The sequence below is a fragment of the Adiantum capillus-veneris genome, chromosome 25 (genome assembly GCF_014529385.1).
Source record: "Adiantum capillus-veneris isolate H3 chromosome 25, ASM1452938v2, whole genome shotgun sequence".
NCBI lineage: Eukaryota > Viridiplantae > Streptophyta > Polypodiopsida > Polypodiales > Pteridaceae > Adiantum > Adiantum capillus-veneris.
This window is the reverse complement of record NC_140955.1, coordinates 118,580,396-118,603,937: the sequence shown is the minus strand read 5'-3', so window position 1 is coordinate 118,603,937 and position 23,542 is coordinate 118,580,396. Positions and strand designations below refer to the sequence as shown.

Below are 23,542 nucleotides of genomic sequence, written 5' to 3'. Positions count from 1 at the left end.
GATGGAGTTCTTGCACTTTGCCCAATTGAGAATGAGCTTCTGAGTACGTGTGAGAGAGAGTATACCCCCCAAGCACACCCCCAGCTTGCTTTGGTCGACCCCTCCCCCTTGTAGCTCATGTTGGAAGTTGATTGGACACCTACAAGCCTAGCCAATCACATGCATAGTGTATATCAAACAACCATGCTAGCCTTGGGACAAGTGTCCCCATTTCACCTTTGAGAGAGAGGACTTGATAAGTGCATAAACAATTAATTTTAATAGCTAAATTGTCAATGGACCCCTTTAGAGGCCAACCCTAGGCTTTAGGCACCTTATGAGGGCAACATGAAGAGGATCTTGACATGTGTCATTGTTGCTTCTTTAGACAAGGCTTGCCTTGTGTGAGGGTGAGGGTGTGCGTGTTCTCTCTCATGCCCCTACAATAAGGACTCACCCCCCCATGAGTAGGGATCTAGATTGACTTTTGGAACACCTTAAGCCCCTCAAGCACCTTAGTCATGGAGCACCTTAGTCAGCAAGCATGACAAGCACCTCAAGCACCTTAGTCATCAGCAAGCATGACAAGCGCCTCAAGCTTGGGCCAGGTTCCCACTTGAAGCACAGCCCTAGCTTGCCTAAGGTCAAAGGACTTTTAACACTAACCTTTGGAGGTCTTTAATGAAGCTAACCCTAAGGTCCTTAAGAAACATTAGCTAGCCTTGCTCTTCGAAGACCATCTCTCATTTGGACCCCTTTAACCTTGGCCCCGTGTTGAGATATATCCATAAGCACATGTCTATATTCTAACCCTTGTTTCTGTTTATTATCCCACATTAAATGATCAAATTAATATGAGAAAATCATTTGGGTTGGTCAGATATTAGATTTTATGATAACTATAGTGAGGTAGTGGCAACTGTTTCTCTCACTCAAGGATCTTTTGACACATTGGTGACATGGGCTCTTCTTCATGGTATCTTTGAAGCGTTTCAAACATCAACAGACACAAAAGCTAGCCCTTCCCCCCCCCCCCCCCCAAAACCACCACACACACACCCACCCACCCACCCACCCACCCCTAGTGCTCACACAATATACTCTTAGTATATGCACCTTATGATGATGAACGTCTCTACTCGATTGCACTTCCCCTATAGTACTACCTCCTTTCTAAGTGACACAGGCATGATGGTAGGGAATCAAGGGTTAGATTATTTGTAATGTTGTCGTGTCACTCCGATTCCATGATGTGAAACAAAGTTAAAAGATGTATGTATATGTTGATTGTGACACGATGACATGCAAGTGCACTAATGTGACACGATGACATGCAAGTGTATTGGTGAATGTACGTCAGAATGTTAAGGTAGGTATGCACTCCAAGTGAAGGAATTTGATGCTTACAAGAAAGGGTTATATGAGAAATGCCTCTTAAAGCATGGAAGGCAAGTTGGATAGTTTGAGGCCATGTCCTAAGTGATAGAAAGGAAAGTTGGTGAGAGACTAAATGTACTCCATGAGGAATCCCGAAAAGTGATATTCTATAAAATATTTACAAAAACCGTTTTGAACATTTTTGCGTCCACACACATGGTCAATTCTCCATAGATTGGGAGATATCAACGTTTTTGTACTCTGCTGGTTTTTAGGAGAGTTTCCAAAAGAAACACGAGCAGAGGAAGGGAGAAGGAAGAAGCAGAGGAAGAGGGGGGTTTATTCTTCTTGGATGTGCTCTCTCTCTCTCTCTCTCTCTCTCTCTGGATTTTGTGCAAGGGAAGCGATGTGAAGAGAATTGAAGGAAGGTTGAAGACAAAGCATTAAAGAGGGAACCATGGATTGTCATTTGCTAATGTTTTCCTCGCGATTGGGATTAAGAGTAGACAAAGGGAACTTACCTATTCAAGGGCTTGGGGGAAGGAAGGGTGAGCTCGACAACAACAGACGGATAGTGACCGATGTGTGAGGTAAGCAACAATCTACATTCATTGAGGGGCTCAAGTGTATGTGGCTATCAGAGCTGGACATGCATCGAGAAGACCCCAAGATTGTGATTGATTGGAAGTCAAGTGGCGGTTCAAATTGACTATCAGTGATGGGAGCTTATGTTTAAGGCTTACCCGAGAGTTGTTGAACATCTTGGTGATTATTATAGGTCGACTAGACTATACAATTTGTTTCAAATTCCATAAATTCAAAGTCAGATTTGTTGCATTGTTTCTCATTGTGTGCTCCTATTAATCTAACAATAATTACTAAATCTGTGTTATCTCTTGCAAATTAGCATCTAACGGCACTTAAGCTCTCATACGAACTCTCCAATATCTCTCGCTACACGATATACAATTATTATGTTTCTGCTTCTCTCCTCTCTCAACTCTCTCACAACCAGAAGCTCAACTCTTTCCCGGTCAACCCTGAAGATCTGCGCACTCTGACAGTGTTACGAACAAAATTGCAGCATTGGATTCGCACCTGAATTTACAAAATGTTTCCTAGAACGCCCGAATTTAATACATTCCTCAAATTTACATTAAGTGCGCATTCACAACGTCAAGTGGATTCCCCATTGTAAAATGGATGCGTGGATGCACCGGGCTCCCAAGGGTGATGTCTTAGGTTCAAGTTGCGGAGGGTTGAGGGGTGAGTACCATCTTGAGTTTAATTTTCATTTTGAATATTCACCATTGCATCGGATGGCCCTCGTGCTTTCAAGCCTTGATTCCTTCGCGATATGGCCCTGTGACTTAGGCCCCTATCACATTGGGGCACCACCCCACTGTGCTTTTTCAGTGTGGACGCTCATGTCGTGTCATATTCGGATATACACAAATATGTGAGCATCTGTGGCAGCCAATTGTAGATGGCAATGCCTCCTTCTTTTGCGTTAAACTGTAGAGCTTGAAAAGTTGGCTGGGGGGTTGAGGCCGCCCCTCTGACAATCACACAAGGCCATGTTCCACTTTTCACACAGAAAATGGTTTCCCACCACCTAAGCATGGCGTGCCCTTGCCCGCTCCAATGTGACAGGGGCCTAATCTTACTACTAAGATTAGCACAAGGGAGCTTTTCACACAGCAAATGGTTTCCGACCATGGCGTGCCCTTAGAGGGAGCTCCACCTCAGCTATATCTAACACGGGCATGGGAGATGGGATCAAAGGCTCCCATCACTTTTGGGTCCCGACATTAGGCGCGCGTCGTAAAACTCTATGAAAACGTATACATTCCACATGTGACGTGCGCGGGCGTGGTGGATAGGCCACATGGCCCTCAAACCCTAGGTTGTGGGTTCAATCTCGGGGGGTGGGGGCAAAGTAAACTCGGGTACCAGAGTTTACATTGTACCCGAGTTTACATTGTCCACGGAAGCCCGGGATCTACGGTCTTCAATCATCCCACCGTAGATCCCATCTCCTCCCATGCCCGTGTGAGATATAGGAGAGGGGAGCTTCAGCCTCCGCTCGGCATAGCTGGAGGCGCGGCTAGCAAGCATGAAGAGGTGCGCACATGGAGCTCATCTTGAACCGCAGCGGCAAGAGAGAACAATGTGGCAAGAATCTTCATCCCGCTGCGGCAAACCCGTCAAAGTAGGGCTTGGGACGTAGTTAGCCGCTGCGGCCCACCAATCTCGCAAAAAGCGAAGGGGAGGGAGAGCGTATTCCATGGAGATGAGTAGATTGTGTGCGCAAAGAGGGCTTGGCGGCAGTGCGCTAAATTTTCGGCTGCAGAGAATTCCTTGCTGGTAAATCTTCATGTGCGCACCCTTTGAGCGATTGCGCACATTGCACACCTAGCCGGTCAGAAAGCAAGCGTTCTGATAGGAGCGGCAGCTTTTCTCGGCCTGCAACGGCCAGTAAAAAGTGGTCTCACGTCACGTATTCACCTGTCGGCTGCCATTACAACAGGACTCCCCCCCCGTTGGCGTTTATATGAAGCGCGACCGTGGCGCCACCTCCGCGTGCACCATGGTGGGTTTGCGATTGAGGTCGGGCTACCAAGTGGAAGAGGGCCACGACTTGGTGGAGGAGGTGGAGCCGTGGGCGGCTGCGGTCTCTGATCTCCTGCTCTCCTCCCATTGCGCCGCTTGCTTCCGCCCCTGCTGCACCTCGTACTTCCCCTGTCCTGGTCCCTGTCAAGGTGCGCTCCTCTATTGCTCCCCTTCTTGCAGGACCTTGGACCTTCCCTTGCACTCTCGTTCTGCAGAATGCAAACTTCTCGCCCTCCTCCGATCCTCCCTATCCCCTGTTTCGTCCTCTGGCCTCCCTTCTCTTGGGGGTACCTGCGATATTCGCACTGCTTTGCGTCTCCTTGCTCTATACGACTCTCTCAACCACATTACCCCCTTCTTAGCAGCATCACGATGCGCCCATGGTGTCAATCATGAACCTCGATTGGGTGGACTGCTTAGCAATCGGTCCAGCCTTCTGCTAATCTCTCCTTCAAGTGAAGAGGATGAGGTGGAGGATGAGGAACAGCAATGCCTTGCGAGAGAGCTTGGAGAAGCAGCTAGGCTGATGTGCCATGTTCGATACACCACACCGACAGTTGCACATGTATGCCAAATTCCCATACACACTGAACATGATCCAGCGGTGCACGTGAATGACTGGCGTGGGGATGCAGAAGGGCAAGAAGTGTACATGACACAGAGAAAGACAAGTGAAGCTGTATTTCCCCATGTGCCTGAATGCCCGGAAGGGGGCAGTCATCCAAAAAACCATGGAAAGGAGCAGGTAGAAGCTTTACAAAAGACAAATGAAATCTGGGCAGAAAGTGAGCAGCTTCTCACAAGTGCATCTGCACATTGTCATACAAAGGAGCAAATGATCATTAACAAAGTGCCATTTTTGGTCCAAGATGACGAAGTGCTACTTGTTCAAGAGGTCCTTTGCCAGGTTTTCACGAACGGAGTGCGAATTCACATGGACTTATCACCTGCAGATGGCCATTTGAATGTGCAATCCACTGACCTTGGCACTGCAGTTTATGGTCCTTTACTTTCTTGGATAAACCACAGTTGCAGGCCTAATGCATTTTTCAGCTTCGTGTTAGCCCGTCAAGTTAATGTGTCTACGGAATCTGCTGACAAGGCTTCTCTTGATCCCGATATGGACGTCGTGGGTTTGGAGGATACCTGGGGATTGAGACCTGCCTTCCCTTGGTCTGACAGGGCTGATGACCGAGGTAAGAAAGTTCTTGCTTTACTGAATTTCTCTTATGTCACTTAATTTTCGTTATGCCTGATTCAGACTTGCACATTATGCTAGGCCCACACTGCCTTCAACATTACAGCCCGCATGTTCGGCTACGCGCCATCAGAAACATCAAGAGTTCAGAACCAGTGTGCATATCTTATGTTGATTTGCTCCAGCCCAAGGTACAATTTATTGCTTTTGTCAGGCTCAACTTATAGGCACATACATGACTGTACACGGGGAACGTGGTACAAATTTGGCTCTTGTGAATAAGCCTGGAACACTTGTGGGCCTACTAATTACCCTGCCCACAATTGTTCTGTGTTTATGAGCAAAATTGTGGGCGTAGTCAGAGAGTGGTAGGGATTGTTCAAAGCTTTTCTCTAAAAACCTTCTCTAGCAGCCAGTTTATACCTACATTCTCAACAGGACAAGAGGAGGCAGGAGCTGTGGTTGAAGTACCGGTTTCATTGCACTTGTGAGAGATGTGAAATGACGTCCACAGAAGGTGTGGATGGTATTCTCCAAAACCTAGGCTTTTATGGTAATATTCCACCTTCCGTAGCTGACTTGCATGTGTTTTTGAGTGGGATCAGCTGCTAACTTGCTTTTGATCATGATAGGAGGGAACCAGTCTGAAATTTCCATTTTAGAAGAATGGTTAAGTGAAGAGGCCCAGCATGGTTTCAGAGAGCTTCTAGAAAATGACAATCCCTTGTTGTGCTGTGAAATCCTCGAGGGTGCCATGTTAAAACTTGTGCATCATGCATGTAAGAGTCATTTCAATGTTGAAAGCCCACAATTTTGGCCCTTGCAAGAAAGCCTATACTCTGGTGAGCAGCAATGTCTTGAGGCTTCTATGAGACACAGTCGGCACTGGAAGATGCATCTGATGCATCATTTATGCCTGAACATCTACATGATATTATCATCATCATACAAACTTATTGCCATTGGATTCAGTAATTCAAGTGATGAAGGTCTCTCCACTACTAGTGCTGCCACAATGTCAAATAGAGTTTCTGAAAGAAGGGGAGTTGAGTGCTGTATTGCGTCAGCTGCATATTCATTGGTTCAAGCGATCATGATTCAGAGGCTGTGTGATCTTGGAGAGCCTGGACTCATGGCCATTTCTGCCCGATTTTGGTTGCAGAATTGGGAAGGTTGCATAAACCTTGTTTCAAAGCTCGACAGCTACTTTCACATTGACAGCATGTCAGAGATGCAAAGTCTTCTTTCAATGTGCATCAGTGAATTGAAGCGCATTATCTGCCTCCCAGACGACAATTTCATATTCAAGTTGAAGGATCTCCTTAGTGTATGTGAAGGCCTTCAGAATTGCCATTCAACCAGTCAGCTTTTATGGTTCAGCGCTGCAACTCTGTGGCCTTTCCTTCGGAGTACCTCTCCATTTCTTTCACATGTTGAGAACCCTTTGAACATCAGTGAGGTTCGTATTGGTATCGTAGAAAAGCGGGCAGGCTTGTTTGAGAGCAAAGATGAGTGGCTTTGCTACAGAGGAGAGGCTTTGATCTGTGCTCTCTGCTCTTTACGACAAAGCGTCAGATTGATAAATATTTTACATGGGTCTTGTGATGAGCTCATTGAAGCTATGCAAAGTTTTCTTAGCGTTTCTTTCTGCAAAGGGTCAGCCATGTCATCCATTTCCATTGAAGCTAATGACTAAAATGCAGAGCAAGCATATGGAACATCACGGTGGAACACGATGTGAACTGTGGAAGCTCCGGTCTGTTTTGGCTCAGAGTCATTGGAATGGAAAAACCCTCCAAAGAGCATTATAAAAGAGCAGCTCCGTGTTGCTCGCAGAGTACCTTGTAGGCATCTTCAGATGTTCAGGCTACACTCGGCTCCAAGACATTTGTTAGCAAAACGTTGCACCACCAAGTTGCCATCATCTGCAAAGCAACTTCATGGGCGCTTGCCTGCCGCCAGTTCTATGATGCAAGCAAATGAGGGATATTCCAGGAAGAAAGTGTCAAAGGGGAAAGGATTATAGAGTAGTTGGCTTGACAGAGAAAAGCATGCTCAATGAGCTGCTGTGAGCCCAAGACATATGTTAGCAAAACGTTGCACGACCAAGTTGTCATCATCTGCAAACCAACTGCATGGGTGCTTGCCTGCCGCCAGTTCTATGATGCAAGCAATGCCAGGAAGAAGGTGAAGGGGAAAGGATTATAGAATAGTTGGGCTGACGGAGAAAAGCATGCTCAATGAGCTGCTTTGAGCCCACAGAGGGGAGAGTTGGTCAAGAGCCAGCCAGGAAGTTTGGGCATGTGAACTATGCATGTAAGGCTTTTGATGCTCTGCATGTGATCTGCAATCTTCAGTGTGGAACAACATGCTAAGTCCACTGCTGACTATGGAAGTTTAGTTGGTGTTTTCTGAGATGGAAAAACATCAAAAAATGTTTGACAAGATCGCATTCTTAGCCTCTTGAAAATTTGCACTATCTGAAAATACTTGGAAAATGGGGGATAGGTGTATTCTCAAATCACACAGTGCAAATTTGAGACCTTTGTTGGTAGTGCCGTTGTTGACACGTACGTCAAGTGTGGGAACCTGGAGATGTTGGCTGGCTTTACATCTGCACAGTGCGCAGAACTGGGCAACGGCTAGCTCCGAATGCCACTGATTATGTTGGCACCTTGCTGCATGGTCTCTTTTATGGCGTCCACCTGTTTCCTGCCTCTGTTCAGTGTCAGAAGTGCGGAATGGTGTAAGCACAGAAAACTCTTTCGGCATCGTCACCACCAACGCTAATTGCTCATGCCATTCACAGAATTCTCTTCCGGCATTCTGTGGTGTATGCCATTCACAGAATACTCTTCCGGCTTCTGTGGTGTATGCACAGAATACTCTTCTGGCATCTTCAGTACCAACGCTAATTGCTCATGCCATTCACCCATTTTGAGCCCATAGACTTGACCGATTGTTCACAGAAGGTTGCGTGTAACCACACTCTCACCCTGCGGCTCTGCTGCCACTGGCTTCCAGCAATTAGGCTCTTAAAATTACTGGACCGAGCAACTTGTGGGGAAGGTCTAATAATCCCTCAGATGGCTGTGAAAGGAAATGCCGCGCTGATTTCTCTTGCACTGCATGTCTCCATGAGATCGCGTCATTGCAGATTCCTTGACATTGATGATATGGGTCTGGTTTTGGCCCTTCTCCTTCATAGTGCTTTGGTTCGCAGGTATGCCATATATGCAGACTAGACTAGCAGATACAAATATACTATGCTTGTAATGTTAAAGGAAAGTACATTCTGTAGAGATTGTTAGTCAGGGCTTGTGTTCATTAGATGATGGTCACAAACAAGCTTGTGCTTGGTATTGCATTGGGTGATATATATGCCAACAGTGCCATTCTCACAAAGAAGATCTTCTTGTTCGGAATGTGTTCTCTGGTAATGCAATGATCGCCGTATTTGCTCAACACCGGACAGGCAGGGAATATCGACGTTTTCATTGAGTGCAATCACAAACCTCTAGACAACACTTACAGGAGGAGGTGCTTAGCAAGTACTGGCCAAGGAACCTTTGGACTGTTCACTTATGGTTGCATCTTGAAGGAACGGGGCATAAGGCAAGAGATTAAAATTCATGAGAGTGAGAGTGAGTGTAAAACTGTACAAATATATTTTGTGAAGGACCAAGCCATAAATTTTGAAGGGAAAATACAATGGACAATTACAGCGTCAAAAAAAAAAAAGCTTTCTTTATTACATGAAAAATATCCATTATTGAAAAGAGAGAACTCAAATTAAATCTTAAAGAAGGATATATACAACATAACATGTTCTGTAAAAAGCAAACAAAATATGTGAGGTATGTGTCAACAATGTCTACTCTTTTAATTTTGGTTCAAGATATAAGGAACTAGCAATAATGAATAGGCCCGCAGGGAAGGGAATGGATGGCGAGGACCCATTTTTGTTTTAAGGGGAATCTCACGGAGATGCTTTATGGAAACGGGGAATGGCAAGGAAAGATAAAGAGAAAGGCAATCGTGATGGGGTCAATTGGCGGGCAAGTGGTTGCGGCTTGTCAGGCAATGCGAAAGAAAGCCACAGCTCTCATTTTACGCGGAGAGGAGGGAGGAAACTTCGTGATAGGAAGGGGATGAGAGAAGAGAGAGCAGGCAAGGGTTGGCATCTGTCGCAAGTAGCTACGACGACTGGCTAAGGACAGAAGAGTTTTTGGCCTGCCTAAATGGCGCCTTCTCTTTTTCCGACTAAGGCTGGATACACACTGCCAATGCGGGTGCCCGTCACTTTTGATGATGGGCGGGCATGCATTACACACTGGCTACATTATTTTATCATAAAGCAAAATCATTTTCAGCAGCTGCGTCCATCACATTGGTTCGTCGCCTGATTTTGGCTGACCTGGCAAAAGCTCAACCCCCGCCCGAGCTTGGGCAGGGGGTATCGCCTGTCCAAGACCTTGTCCTCTGCCCTTTCTGCCCTGCGTATCAGCAAACGCCGCCTAGCCTCCACGTCTGCGCGCCCAAGCTTGGGCACGCGGTCTGTAACCAGCCTAAAATTAGTTCTAATTTATCAAACTTTGACATATTTTTTTACTGGCTTATGTAGATAGAGGGACATCTCATGATGCATTGGTTTTAAAGACATGAAAGAATGATATCTCATGATGTGATATCAGGCTTTAAACCCTGACAAGTCTTCATCTTTTCCATTTTTGGAAGGCATCTGATACTATTGAGTACCTTTTTTGCTCTTGATAAAAAAAATTAAGGATTGGCTTACCCAAAGGGCAAAGGGTTTAGAGATGCCTTTTTGCCAAAGGCAAGGCTTTAGAGACGACTATTCTTTTTTTCTTCAGCTAAATATCTACGTGATTTACTTTTTATTTTAGATTTCTCATATCGGTAGAAAATTTGTGATGTTCCTCATATGATTACATGGCTCATTAGGTCACGATACTCTTTTATTGGGTGTCCATAAGTGCTTCAACAAGAATAGCGTAAATTTTGATTTTTTAAAGATTTTAGTATGCACAGTTTTTAATTGGTTAGAAGAAATTGGCAAGTCGCGACGCCCAATTCTTCCCTCGTCACTATCTCACACGGGGTCAACCAGGCAGAATCTAAGGCCCAAATTTGAGCATGCGGGCAGATTTGATCCTAGCCGTCTGATCGCGTGGTGAACTGAGGGTGAACTCGCGGCAAAAAAGACGCTCCGTGTTCACCCCTAGTTATCGATGTTGGCAAGTGTACAACACAATTTGTGAATAGAGCACCAAGGAGAGTGCCTCCTTGCCCTGCCACACTACAAACAACTTCTATCCTAAAAAAACTGCCTTACTTGCCATTGTCCTCCTTGCAGCTTGTTGTACCTGTGTTTATTATGTCTGCAAAGTAAATAAGCACATTTCATTCCTGGAGCTATCCAGAAGTAAACCCAAGGTAGTCCAATAATTCTAAACGTGATAGCATATTGGCAAAAAGTGGCATGTTGGAAGCCACATAAGCTGGTTGAGTTCTTGCATGGCTGACAAGGGTTGATGGTGCTTGTGTGGGTAGAGGCAAAGGCATGCTAAGTTGCTAAAGTGATTAAATTCAGTGGCTTGGCTCAAGGAGGGGGCAACATTATATGTTTGCAAGTATTGCACGGTGCATAAATGGGCATCTACATGAATGGGCATCTCAACTTGCAACAAAAGGAAGGCTATAATGTTTCAAGGGTGATTTTGGGGGCTGGGGGGGGGGGGGGGGGCTTGCTTTTCAAAATGCTATATATAGAACCATGGGCATTATGAATCTCTCTCTCTCTCTCTCTATCTCTCTCTCTCTCTCTCTCACACACACACACACACACACACATACACACACACACATGCACACTCATGCACGCGCGTGTGCGTGCGCGCGCGCGCGCGCGCACACACACACACAAAACATGATTCTACCCTGCATAGAAAGAGAGAAAGCAAACCAGATATTCAAGAATGAGATTAAAGTTAGGGTTACAAGCCTTTATGTGAGTCGTCCCAACCACACTTGGGGGCCCACACTTGGCCGACAATTAGTATGATCTCTCTCTCTCTCTCTCTCTCTCTCTCTCCTAAATGTGGTGTGTGCCTATCATTGGCAATCATCCATGAATACAAGGATTACCAAAGTTAACTGTTAATAAGGTACTTCCAAAGCTCCATAACTCACTAGTCCCCTTGGCTCCAAGAAACATCCTTTTGAACCGTGTTGGAGAGAAATTGCTAGAAAGATCAACAACAAAGGGCTCAAATGGTTGGCCCATTTTTGGGATAGCAACATTAGAAGCTAGAAAGGAAAATTCCAATTGGCTACCCCGTTCTTGTTAGGAATAAAGACATAGCTAAATAGAGATTAGAGTGGTTTACTTAATGGAGAGAAAAAAAAATCACACACAAGAGAGAGAGAGAGAGGGAGAGAGAGGGAGAGAGCACGATATACGTGGTTAACCCAAGTGTGGTCTATGTCCACAGGAAAGCAGCCACTCAATGGCATGATATGTTTCTTTTGGTCCCATAGGTCATAGTTGACCTCCGAGGTGTAAGGCCAAGGGCAACCCAGGGGGTCACACACCTAGGCCAAGGACCTGGACTACTCATGCAGACTGGGGATCCTAAAGAAGGCTAGTAGGAGCCTATATATAGGGTGGTAGGGAGGTGGATCTCAGAGTCAGTCCCCTAGGTCTCCCACTGGTATTAGAGCATAGGCTTGGAAAGGGGAAAAGAGGCGTGGTCTCTCAAGTGCATGACTTTGCATGCCCATGCAAAGCCGAGGAAGAAGAGTAAAAGAAGAGGTCGAAGAGGACCATGTGCAACGACTCCAAGGTCGGGAAGAAGTAAGGGGTCAACTATAGTAGAACCAAGGGAGATTGGGCTCGTTGAGGTCGCGAAGCCATGCTGAGAAGATCTTGTAAGCAACACAAAGCGTTTTCGCGCGTTCTCTCTCTTGGTGCGCTGTTGCAGGCCCACCATGGCTTAGCTTGAAATGATTTCAAACCCGAAGGGCTTCAAGTGCTCACTTATTTGATTAAGGGAGCATGCACACCCGACATATACCCTTAATCCCCTTCAAAACCTAGCCAAGCTTGGGAAATTTGTCAATTCAAGGATGCAAATCTTCCAAAGGCGTACGAAGCAAGCCGACAACAGAAATTGCAGAATTTTTACAATGGACAAAAATTTTTCAAGGTTGAAAATTTTTCGAAGCTTATGTAACTTAGAATTACTAGTTTTGGCAACCATGCGGATTCAACAAGCACGCAAAGTTGACCACTTTTTCTCGCAAGTTTAGGCAATCATCAAACTGATTTTTGCATAGACTATGTAGCCATCACCTACCAAGTGTTTTGGGTGAGTTCTTGGAACCAATTCGGCAAATTATCAAGTGCTTTTGACATTGACACCAATTGTTGGTTGTTTCGACTTAGCATGGCCAAGCGCGATCAGTTCAAATTTTTCTTTTGTTTTCATTTTACGATCTATGAGATAAGGTACTATCTTTTCTCTTGCTAGCACAACGTACCGCCATGGTTTATAACATTGACATGCAACATACATCTGATTTTGAGCATTCTACACATGTTCCACTTGCACCAAATCCACATATTGCTGCCCTGTGGGCTGGATACTCTCACGGAGGATACCCGCACGGCACCAAGGCTGGATGATGGCTATGAGTTGCTTGACATACAGAGTTTCATGCACTGCAAACACACATGTCTGTGTTAGAGAATAATTTTGCACATTTTTTTTGGAAATATCACTAAATTATCAGATATAGTAGTGCAATATATGCAACAACAAACCAAGGGCTCTGCTGGCATGCATACGAAGGGGCTCCAGTTAAGGGCAAGGTCCCAATCCGGATTCTCTGCACTCTCTCACCCAAAAAGAGGTGGATGATTTGTTGAAAAATACAAAACCACTGATTTTTAGGAGAGAGGAGAGAGAACACAACTAAGATATGGTGAATATATTCCTCAATAAATGGGATGGAATTCATAATCTAGACGCATTTCAGATGCAGTCAAGGCACTGCAAACAAGTCTGACACTAAAAGGCAAGGCCTACAAATGGTGGATGTCTCTCAAGGAGAAGGGCATCATACCACAGCCTTGGGCAGCCTTTGAGGCTGTATTTAGAAAAGAATTTTTGCCCATAAATGAAGCGGACAAACATTGGTCTACTTGGGGTAAGTGTTATATGCATCGACATAAAACACTGTTGAAGTATGTCTCACACTATCGTGATGTCATTCTCAAGCTAGAGGGGTTAGATACCTTTCAACAAAGTGCGTGGGTTGTGGTCTGACACCAGACCTAAAGAAGCATGTGAAGACTCAAGATCCCAAGATGCTTGAGGAGGCTATAGTGCAAGTGCATATGCATGACGATCTCGACGAGAAAACACAGCATAATAATCATGTGCCTACCACTACACATGCAAATGCACGCACATAGCATGGACACAATAAAAGAAAGTTTATGGTAGCTACATCAGAGGCATCCAAGAAACCCAAGGATCTAGGGGTCTTTTGTCCAAGGCTAAAAAAGAATAATTATGTTCCACATGTTTAGAGAGTGGCACGGTAAAAAGGATTATCCCAAGGGAAAATATGTTGCCCAAGGAAAAGAGAGAGCAGTGCACATGGTGTAGCTATTGTCTCTTGAGTCCTCCTTTCGTTTCTCCAATGTGGAGGTAACACACACCAAGGTGGTGCATGAATGTTATATCACGGCCTCCATGTGACAGCCGACCTTTGGTCCACATGAGCTAGTGCGTATGTGTGGGTCCATCCAAGGGCACATGGTGTGAATCTTGGTGGACGATGGTGCTTCACAAAATTTCATTAACTATATAAGTTAGTGAAACTTCTCAAGTTTCCCCAATCTCCGAGTTCCCACTGTTACAAGGTAGCAATGATGAACGACCATGATACGGAGGTGTGGGACACTCATGTAAAAGATATATCGCTAGAAATTCAAGGGTATCACACATCCTTGAATTTCCAAGTTATGAATATGGAGCGAGCAGATGTCGTACTAGGTCGGGAGTGGTTACATAGTTTAGGATTATCACTTACGCTTAGCTATGAGCACAACAGTTTGATGTTTGAATCCAATGGTATGCATGTCATGCTGTTGGGAGAGAAGGATGTGCCTTGCTCGCCACTCATATGTACAACAGAGCTTATGGAAGCTCACTTCTCATGATGGAATAGAATAAGTTTTTCTATGTTACTCCGTGTGTCATTTTTTTCAAATGTTGATAATGTTTTACATGAAAATTCCTCAATGCCGCATGCTTCTCTCTTTTCTATTCCATCTATGGGTACTTCTCTCTCTCTCTCCTGCTGAACAAGTAAATGATGCTAATAAGTTAAAATAATTATTAAGAAAATATAAAGATGTATTTCCTAATGATTTAGCATCAGGGTTACCACCTACACGGGCTATGCAGCATGGCATAGACATGGTTGCAGGTAGTAAATCATAAAGTAAACCACCCTACAAAATGAGCCATTCTGAGATTGCTGAGGTGGAACGTTAGCTTGCTGAGTATCTCAGTAGAGGTTTTATCCAACTTAGCTCTTTACCATGGGCTTCTTCCATCTTATTGGTGAAGAAAAAAGATGGTAGTATGCACATGTGCGTAGACTATGGGGGATTGAATGTGGTTACTGTTAAGAACAAGTACCCATTTCCAAGAGTGGATGAGCTCCTTGATAAGCTCACCTATGCTCGCATCTTTACAAAGATTGATTTACAATCAGGGTATCATCAAGTATGAATTAGGCTTGCGGATATACTCAAGACTACATTTTGAACACGATTTGGACACTATGAGTTTTTGGTTATGCCCTTCGAGCTGACCAATGCACCAATTAATTTCAGACACTTATGGATAGTGTCTTGAGATCATATTTAGGAAAGTTTGTTATTGTTATTCTTGATGACATTATTGCGTATAGTGCTTTTGAAGAAGGGCATTTACAACATCTAAAGTAGGTGTTTGAATTGTTACAAGAACATAAATTATATACCAAAGAATCAAAGTGTGATTTTCTCAAGGAGGAGATTCACTATTTAGGGCATGTTATTTTAGTTGATGGGTTACACATGGATCAATCCGAAGTGGATGCTATTAGGAGGTGGCCCTCTCCCAGAAATCTCTAAGAGATTAAGATTTTTTTGGAATTTGCAAGTTTTTATCGAAGGTTTGTAAAAAGCTATGCTCATAATGTAGTTTCGATGACATACCACCTGGAGGCCAAGGGAAAAACCTTTCAGTGGGGTACATCTCAACATCAAATTTTTGATCTATGAAGGAAGCATTAGATACAAGTCCTATTTAGCCATTCATTTTAGAAACAGATGCCAGTAATCGTGCTATTGGAGCAATCCTTCTGCAGGAGGGAAGGCCATTTGTATCCAAAAGTAAGCAACTTGATTTAGTCCAACATAATTATTTTGCTTATGAAAGAGAACTTTATGCAATAGTGTCTGCTTTGAAGACATGGCGGCATTATTTGTATGGGACACGGTTTGAGTTTGTGCTTGACCATGAAAGCATAAATTTTTTACACAATAATCTGATTTGAAGGGTCAAAAGGCCTGGTGGACTGAGATTCTTCAGTAGTATGATGCAAAGCTCTGGTATTGTAAAGGAAAATATAATGTGGTATCTGATTCTCTTAGTCGAATGCCTAAGATCAACTCTATTCTCTTTACCAAGATACGAAGCAAGTTTCTTGAATCTCTAAAGAGCAAATGTGAGCATGATGAGGCATACTCTAAAGTGTGGAGCCATGTGCAAATGAGGGATCCTTCTCACTCCAATGCTGGTAGTGCGTCTTTAACCTCCACAATCGGATCTCCTCTTTTGAGTGATAAGCTACAAAGATAGAAGAATTTTTTCATAGATGATGGGTACCTACTCCACAAGGGGAGAGTGTGTGTATCGTCGGATGTGGACATTCGAAGCCAAATTCTTTATGAATGTCACAACAGGCCAAGTGTAGGGCACCTAGGCATTAAGAAGACTTACACTCTTGTACGACGATAGACTTTTTATTGGCCAGGTTTATATGGCTATGTCCAAGACTACGTCTTACATTGCCAAAGATGTCAAGTTAATAAAGCAGAGTGCTTGAAGGCAGGAGTTCTCTTACGTCCATTGAAGATTCATAATGGTAAATGGGAAAGTATTTCAATGTATTTTATTGGGGTTTTGCCAACCACTGTACGAGGTCATGACTCGATATGGGTGGTCGTAGAATGCTTGAATTAACTTTCAAGCTTATTCCAACCAAGTCAACAATTAAGATTTCAGACTTAGCTAAGTTATTTGTGGACAATCTATACCTCTTGTATGGATTTCCAAGTAACGTTGTGAGTGATTGGGATCCCAAATTTAATAGTCACTTTTGGAGGGCCGTATTTAAACGATTGGGTACACAACTCAACCTAAGTACAACAGATCATCCTGAAACAGATGGTCAGACTGAAAGGGTCAATCAAGTGCTAGAGGATATGCTATGAGCATATGTTAGAAAGAAGCTACAATATTGGAAGATTATCTCCCTATTCTTGAATTTGCTTACAATAGTGCTAAGCATGTACCGTCTGGTTTTAGTCCTTTCATGCTCATGTACGATTTTCAACCTAGGTCACAACTTACGGTGGGGTTGGCCACTAAAAAGATTCACAGGTGAAGGATTTTCTTTAAGACATATGGACATGTTGAAACTAGCTCGTCAAAATGTTCGACAAGCACAAGATTGGTATAAGAAGTATGCTGATGAGAAACGTCAGCAAGTTACCTTCACAGAAGGGGACGAGGTATGTCTATGTCTCAGAGCATTCAGAAAGTTTGAAGATTGGGCCAACTCCTAAATTATCTCCACAATATTGTGGGCCTTTCAAGATACTCAAATAAATTGGTGATACAGCCTACAAACTTTTGTTACCTATGCACTTGTATTCATCCGGCATTGCATGTAAGTCATTTACATAAATGCTTGCATGGAATGACAATTTCATTGACCAACAAATTTTGGTTGATTTCATTGAACCTCCGACTAAACCGCATGAACATGAGCAAATCTTAGACTATCATGATTTATGTACTCATCATCATGTGCATTGACAAGCTTTAGTCAAGTGGAAAGATTGACCTGAAGAAGGTGCCACCACTTGGGAAAAAATTAGCACTCTAACAAAGAAATTTTCCACTTTTGTTTTGAGGAAGAAAACGCTTCTCCAAGGGGAGAGTAATGTAAGGCCAAGGGCAACCCAGGGGGAAACAAACCTAGGCCAAGGGACTAGACTACTCATGCAGAGTGGGGATTCTAAAGAAGGCTAGTAGGAGCCTATATATAGGGTGGTAGGCAGGTGAATCTCAGAGTCAGTCCCATGGGTCTCACACGAGGATGATGATAGAATCTCTCTCTCTCTCTCTCTCTCTCTCTCTCTCTCTCTCTCTCTCTCTCTCTCTCTCTCTCTCTCTCTCTCTCTCTCGATTTCATATCCCAAGTAAATGTTGTACCCAAATCAATGAATATTCCTAGTAGAAGCATGTAGAAACTCATCTTTTCCCCTTTGCCCTCTCATCAAATATGTAATTTGAGGCTGGGTTGCATAAGGCTGGCTTGGATCTCACAAAAATCTTCTGTTATGAATATTAGATATTTTCATAGGAGCTTCCTACTCTCCTCACACAATGAATCATATAGGGGTGCTAGTTGGGTAATGTTTGAAACCACTACTCGCTCTATACAATGTGCCAAGTTCTGCAGGCTACAAAACATTGGTTGCTGGAGTAGCTGATCAAATATCTCTCCTTGGAGTTTGTTTGTCAATCCTTGTGTTTGCTCTTGCTAGCACTTTGACATAACATGAAGAATCTTCCTTTTCAGCTTCTCATCAAGCTAGACATCCTTCCGCTTTTTAGTACTGGGAGTGTGCATTTTCCTCTCTCTTTGTTCCTTTTTCTATACTGGGAGCGTGCATTTGCCTCTCTCTTTGTTCCCTTTTCTAGACAGCCCAATACTCCCATAAGCATCTTGTTAACGCCTTAGGAAACTCTATTTGGGTGTGCATTGGTGGGCACAAAGCTGGGTCAAGAATACCTGCAAAGAAAGATCTTAAGGCATGTACATGCATCCATAACAACCACAAAGAAGATCTCAATGCATCAACAAAACATCATCACACACCTAGCTTGAGAGAAGCCTCCATTCTATGTACATAGAAGAGAGAGAGAGAGAGAGAGAGAGAGAGAGAGAGAGAGAGAGAGAGAGAGAGAGAGAGAGAGAGAGAGATTTATGCAGAAGAGATGTGGACAAACAAAAGAGAAATGCGTGCAAAGAAAGAGAGAAAGGGGATGCTCCGTGAAAAACACAAGCAACAGAGAAGTGGAGAGAGAGGGAGAGACTGGCTTGGTGTCTGCAGACCACGTCCAAGAAGGAGTGGAAATCAAAAAATCACCCTCGCTTATTTTTTAATTCCATTTTCATTTACCTCCCACCAAAATCATAATTGACTCCATGAGTTCCCTCTCCCCAAAATCACTTGAAAAAGGTGTGTCCAAGACAACCCTTTTTGGACCACCAATACATGCTTTCACCCCTCGTATTTGACATTAGATCTAAATTCCAATACTCTCAATCGAGCATGTAAGCCACACTATGGAGTGGACTATGAACACTCTTCCACCTTGCATGAAAGTAATTAGCCAAAATTCTTCGTTGTTTTGCAGAGAATGTAGTCGCCACTTCTTCTCTACTAAGACTCTTTTAACTCCTCAAGATTTTCCAGACTTTGTTGGATTGACGACCAGGTCATCCACACTTTGCCCATATTTGGCGCCTTCTGATCAAGGTTGCAAATCACAAACATAACGGGCATCATTACATGGTATGCATCCAATACACTCCTCCACAAAGCATGCTTGTTTATGGATCCACATAGACATGTAATTTTCTCTTTCACTTTTTTGGTTTTCTCAAGCTGCCATTCTTCAAAGGTCGTGAAGTTGAAAGTGTCAATCACAACGCACTTATTGTATATGAGTGATTCCAATGTATAAAAGTGCCTACAAAATCGAGTTTCAGCAAGTAATTTTAACATAACTGACATGCACATCCTGTACAAATCGAGCACTCTTTGTCGTTTCAAGATGAACTTCACAACTTGTAGCGCTATGTTAATTATTTTTGCTAAACATGTGGTTTCTTCACTAGTATACCAATCCTTTAGCACCAAGTTTTCTTCAAAGGTCGTTCAATTGAAAGTGTCAATCACAACGCACTTATTGCATATGAGCGATTCCAATGTATAAAAGTGCCTACAAAATCGAGTTTCAACACGTAATTTTAACATAACTGACATGCACATCCTATACAAATCGAGCACTCTTTGTCGTTTCAAGACGAACTTCACAACTTGCAGCGCTATGTTAATTATTTTTGCTAAAAATGTGGTTTCTTCACTAGTATACCAATCCTTTAGCACCAAGTTTAAACAATGCATATTGCAACCATTGGAGAAAATATGTGGAAAGCATTTTTTTATTAATTTGCTAGAATTTTTGTAGTTCTTTGCATTGTCCATGACTACTTGAACATGTTCAATACCGATTTTTTTAATTACGTCAATCAAGACCTCAATAATATATTTGCCTTTTTTAATTGTACTGGAATTGTCAACGGCCTTTATGAACGTTTCTCCCCTTGGACAAACTAGCATCACATTGATCAATGGTCTTCTTTGAACATTAGACCCCCCATCACTCACAATTGTGCATCTTGAAAGCAATATATTCCCAAGTATTATTATGGAAACACGCTCTTTGACTTTGATGCAACATTTGTCAAAGAGAGCATTTTGTATGTGTGAATTGAAGGGCTTGAAAATACTGGGCCAAACTCACCAATTTTCTTCCATGCATATTTCCAATGATTGCTGTCTACCATGACTAGAGCACTCCCAGTAAAAAAAATTGCTTTGTCGAGTGTAGTTTGTGCTTCTTCTAGCGTTTGCATACGAAAGCTTTGATGCAACGATTTTTGAAGCATTTTCCTAAGCCCATGTTCATTGTGGCGCTTAAAAGGAACACTGCTTGGCATTTCCTCTTCTTGAACAGGCTGTTCTACAAGGTTGGTTAGTGTCATCACAAGATTACGAGAGTTTATATTTAACTCCTTCTTCCCTTGATATGCATCCACAACAGATTCATGTACCCGATGTCTCTACCACCCTTTTTTAAGGAGCTCTTCTCTCAAACGCTTTGCAATTGTAGGCATTTGAGGATGATCACATTTCTTATAATTTTGTGCAAGGATACCCAAAAAATGGTCCCTAATACATGGTGCGCCGTCTGATTTGGTGGTGAAGAAAAATTTACATTGCCACTCCATATATTGACCGCATATATTGTGAGCATAATCCAACTCTTTGCAAGGGGCTTTTTTACTCTTTTCCTTCTTTGTACCACTTGTGTTGACATTTTGCTCCATTGCTTTCAATTCAATGCTTAAGGCATAAGAACTAGATAATTAGTTATAAAAACATTTTTCTACTTTTTAATATATATTTGAAAAACCTTCATTAAGAAAGCAACCAAATTTACACAATGTGTGATTTGCAATGCAGTCTTGTCAATCCACATATCGATCACATATGTTGTGAGAAAATTCACACATTGCAATGCACTCTCTACCTGTCATTATGCATACAATAACTATGAATTTTTCAATGAAATCTTAAAAATATGAGGATTAATTATACACCCTTTGCAATTTGCAGACAATAAGGCACATCTATTTTCACATGCTACAAAGTATAATCAAATTTTACATTGAAACGATGATAATTATTTGAAAAACATAAATGAAAGCAATACTATGTATGATTGGCCATCTCATGTGCTAACAATTTTTCATAATATAGAATGCACTCCCTATGTAAACCAATGCATAAAACAAGACAATGAGATCTTCAATACAATGACACAATTGAGGACTACTTGTACCCAATCAAGGATTGTAGCCCCCTTATGCGTTCAATTCAGTATATAAAAGCTATTTTCACCCAATTAAGGATTATAACTCTTATATTGTGCAGTGACAATGTATATCAATTCAAACCTATGATGGTGTGAAATGCAAGGCTTCAAGGATGTTTATGTACCCAATACACTACTACAGGGTATTCGACCCTTGAATATCACCTCGTTATTTAGATATGCTCATCGTCTAAAACCAACTTCAACCCTTTTATGGACCAGTGGCTTTGTCGCAATGAGCACGACTCTCCAAAGATTCAACTGTTTTAGCTTCGTACCTTGGTTTTCAATGAAGGAGTTTAAATATTTTTAGAAGTGGTAAACATATTAAGAACCACGCTCAACCCAAAAGAAGGATCTATGACTCTGTAACCTTAGGTCAATTCCAAGGATATAATTATACCCGGTGCTCAGATACACTCCCCAGGGATTTGCCTAGTCAAAATGCCAAAGTTAGTAGAGGTTTCACTATATATAATTTAGCCCATCGGGCTTTTCCATTTTCCCAGGGGGCTAAAGAAAGACCTGGCGGATTGACTGGGTCTATTGGCTTTTGCAAGTTACCATCAAAATTATGTTAATAATTAATGTGATCATGTCTTTTCCATGTGTAATTACTCACGTTATTAATGTAATCACACGATCGTGATCACGTTGTGAGCGGGATGGAAAAACACAGAACGCCTCTATAATGATCCAACACACACTCTTGGAAAGACACACACACACACACACACACACACACACACACACACACACACACACACACACACACACACACACACACACACACACACACACACACACACACACACACACACACACTATGGGGCACCGCTCGGCTTACACAACCCACCTGGCCGAGACAGGGAACACACCTATGGAGCGAGAGGAGAGAGACTATCCACTTGCCCACTCCACACAGAGACACACACACACCCAAAAAACTCAGCTCAAAAGAGGATAATTTCTGATGTTTAGATACAATTAAGCTTGGGCCAACACAAATGGAGCAAACAGCTCACACCGTATGGGTAAAATAAACCAGATACAATCACAAACTGGAGCAGAAGCTTCGCTCATCGGAGAAACTTACACAACCAAAACAACAGAAAAACAGTGAGAAATTTGGCAAAATGGACAGCGCCATCGCGTCCGGAATGGCCCAAAACCCCAGTCTACAATGTCAAAGTGCTCAAATCCGACCTCGGATGAGTAGTTTACGGCCAAAACAAGCTCCAAAAACACACCTGCGGCTGTTCCTCCTCTCTTCTCCACATTTTTTCTGGTCTTCTCTCTGTTTTTTCAGCTTCCACACTTAGCTTTATTACTTGGGCACCATTGGCCTTTTAGATGACCTCAAACGGACCCCGAACAGGCCAAAAACTGACTCCGCAGTGCATAGTTGTCACTTTTTTGTATCCATCTACACACCTGGCACTCAACTTTTTCCAATAATGCATCCCGCCACCACGTGAAGTGGCCCCAAAGTATGGTCCTCATGATGAACTTTCTGCATAATTATCACAAGAATACACCCACGTTGTGTCCGTACTTCTCCACGTGCAAGTATTGACCCCATTCGCCATCCTGTGGCCACTAGATGCCATCTGACGCACCTGCTTACCTCATGTCGTCGGCCCGCGGATAGATTCCTCGAGAATTTTTACGCGCTACCAACTCCTCATTATTGTAGAAAAAACACACTGGCACTAGTAATAGTGAAAATTGATGCACTATGTACATGCTGTCCTACCTGTACACATGTGGGCCCCACGTAACCACCTGGCTATGGAAAATGGGCAATTCTTTATTTGATGCACCATGCATGTGTATGTACATATGCGCAATCCCTTGCTCCAAAAAACTCCTAACATAATTTTCCCATCCCCTAGCCTGCTAGAGCATTCATGCTCAGCAGGACAACACTAGTAGATGCTCATTCCACCTGGATCCCACACAAAAACACTTGGCATTCCTTGCATCAAAAGCTTAATCAAGGTTCCACCTAGTTCCCAAGGAAAATGTGTAGAGATGCCATATATCAACTTTGCATCAAGAAAACCATCAATTACTTTGGCATAGACCGACATGTGCAAATATATCTCCTTCTCCATAGCTGAGAGGTCTCCACTGATCATTTGTGTCATCAATTCGTGCTTCTTTGACGATTCAACCTTGGTCTGCATCAGCCCTTCAATCGCTTCATAAGGCCCTTCATTTTCATCTTCAACCTCATTTGCAGATGCAACTAAACCAGACTCCTGGA

At 43.1% G+C, this 23,542-nt stretch overlaps 1 protein-coding gene across 2 annotated transcripts; it reads left to right on the top strand.

The window, feature by feature from the left end:
* The first annotated feature begins 3,846 nt into the window (after positions 1 to 3,846).
* On the top strand, positions 3,847 to 8,090 carry LOC147425542 (SET domain-containing protein). 2 transcript variants are annotated; one of them, XM_086500390.1, is made up of 4 exons: positions 3,847 to 5,165; positions 5,249 to 5,358; positions 5,606 to 5,720; positions 5,803 to 8,090. In XM_086500390.1, exons 1-4 carry the CDS (start codon positions 3,911 to 3,913, stop codon positions 6,861 to 6,863), a joined length of 2,541 nt encoding a protein of 846 aa, XP_086356516.1. In that variant the 5' UTR covers positions 3,847 to 3,910; the 3' UTR covers positions 6,864 to 8,090. The 2 variants fall into 2 exon arrangements, with proteins under 2 accessions (XP_086356516.1, XP_086356515.1); XM_086500389.1 differs by having other exon boundaries at positions 3,855 to 5,165; positions 5,800 to 8,090.
* Positions 8,091 to 23,542: the final 15,452 nt, after the last annotated feature.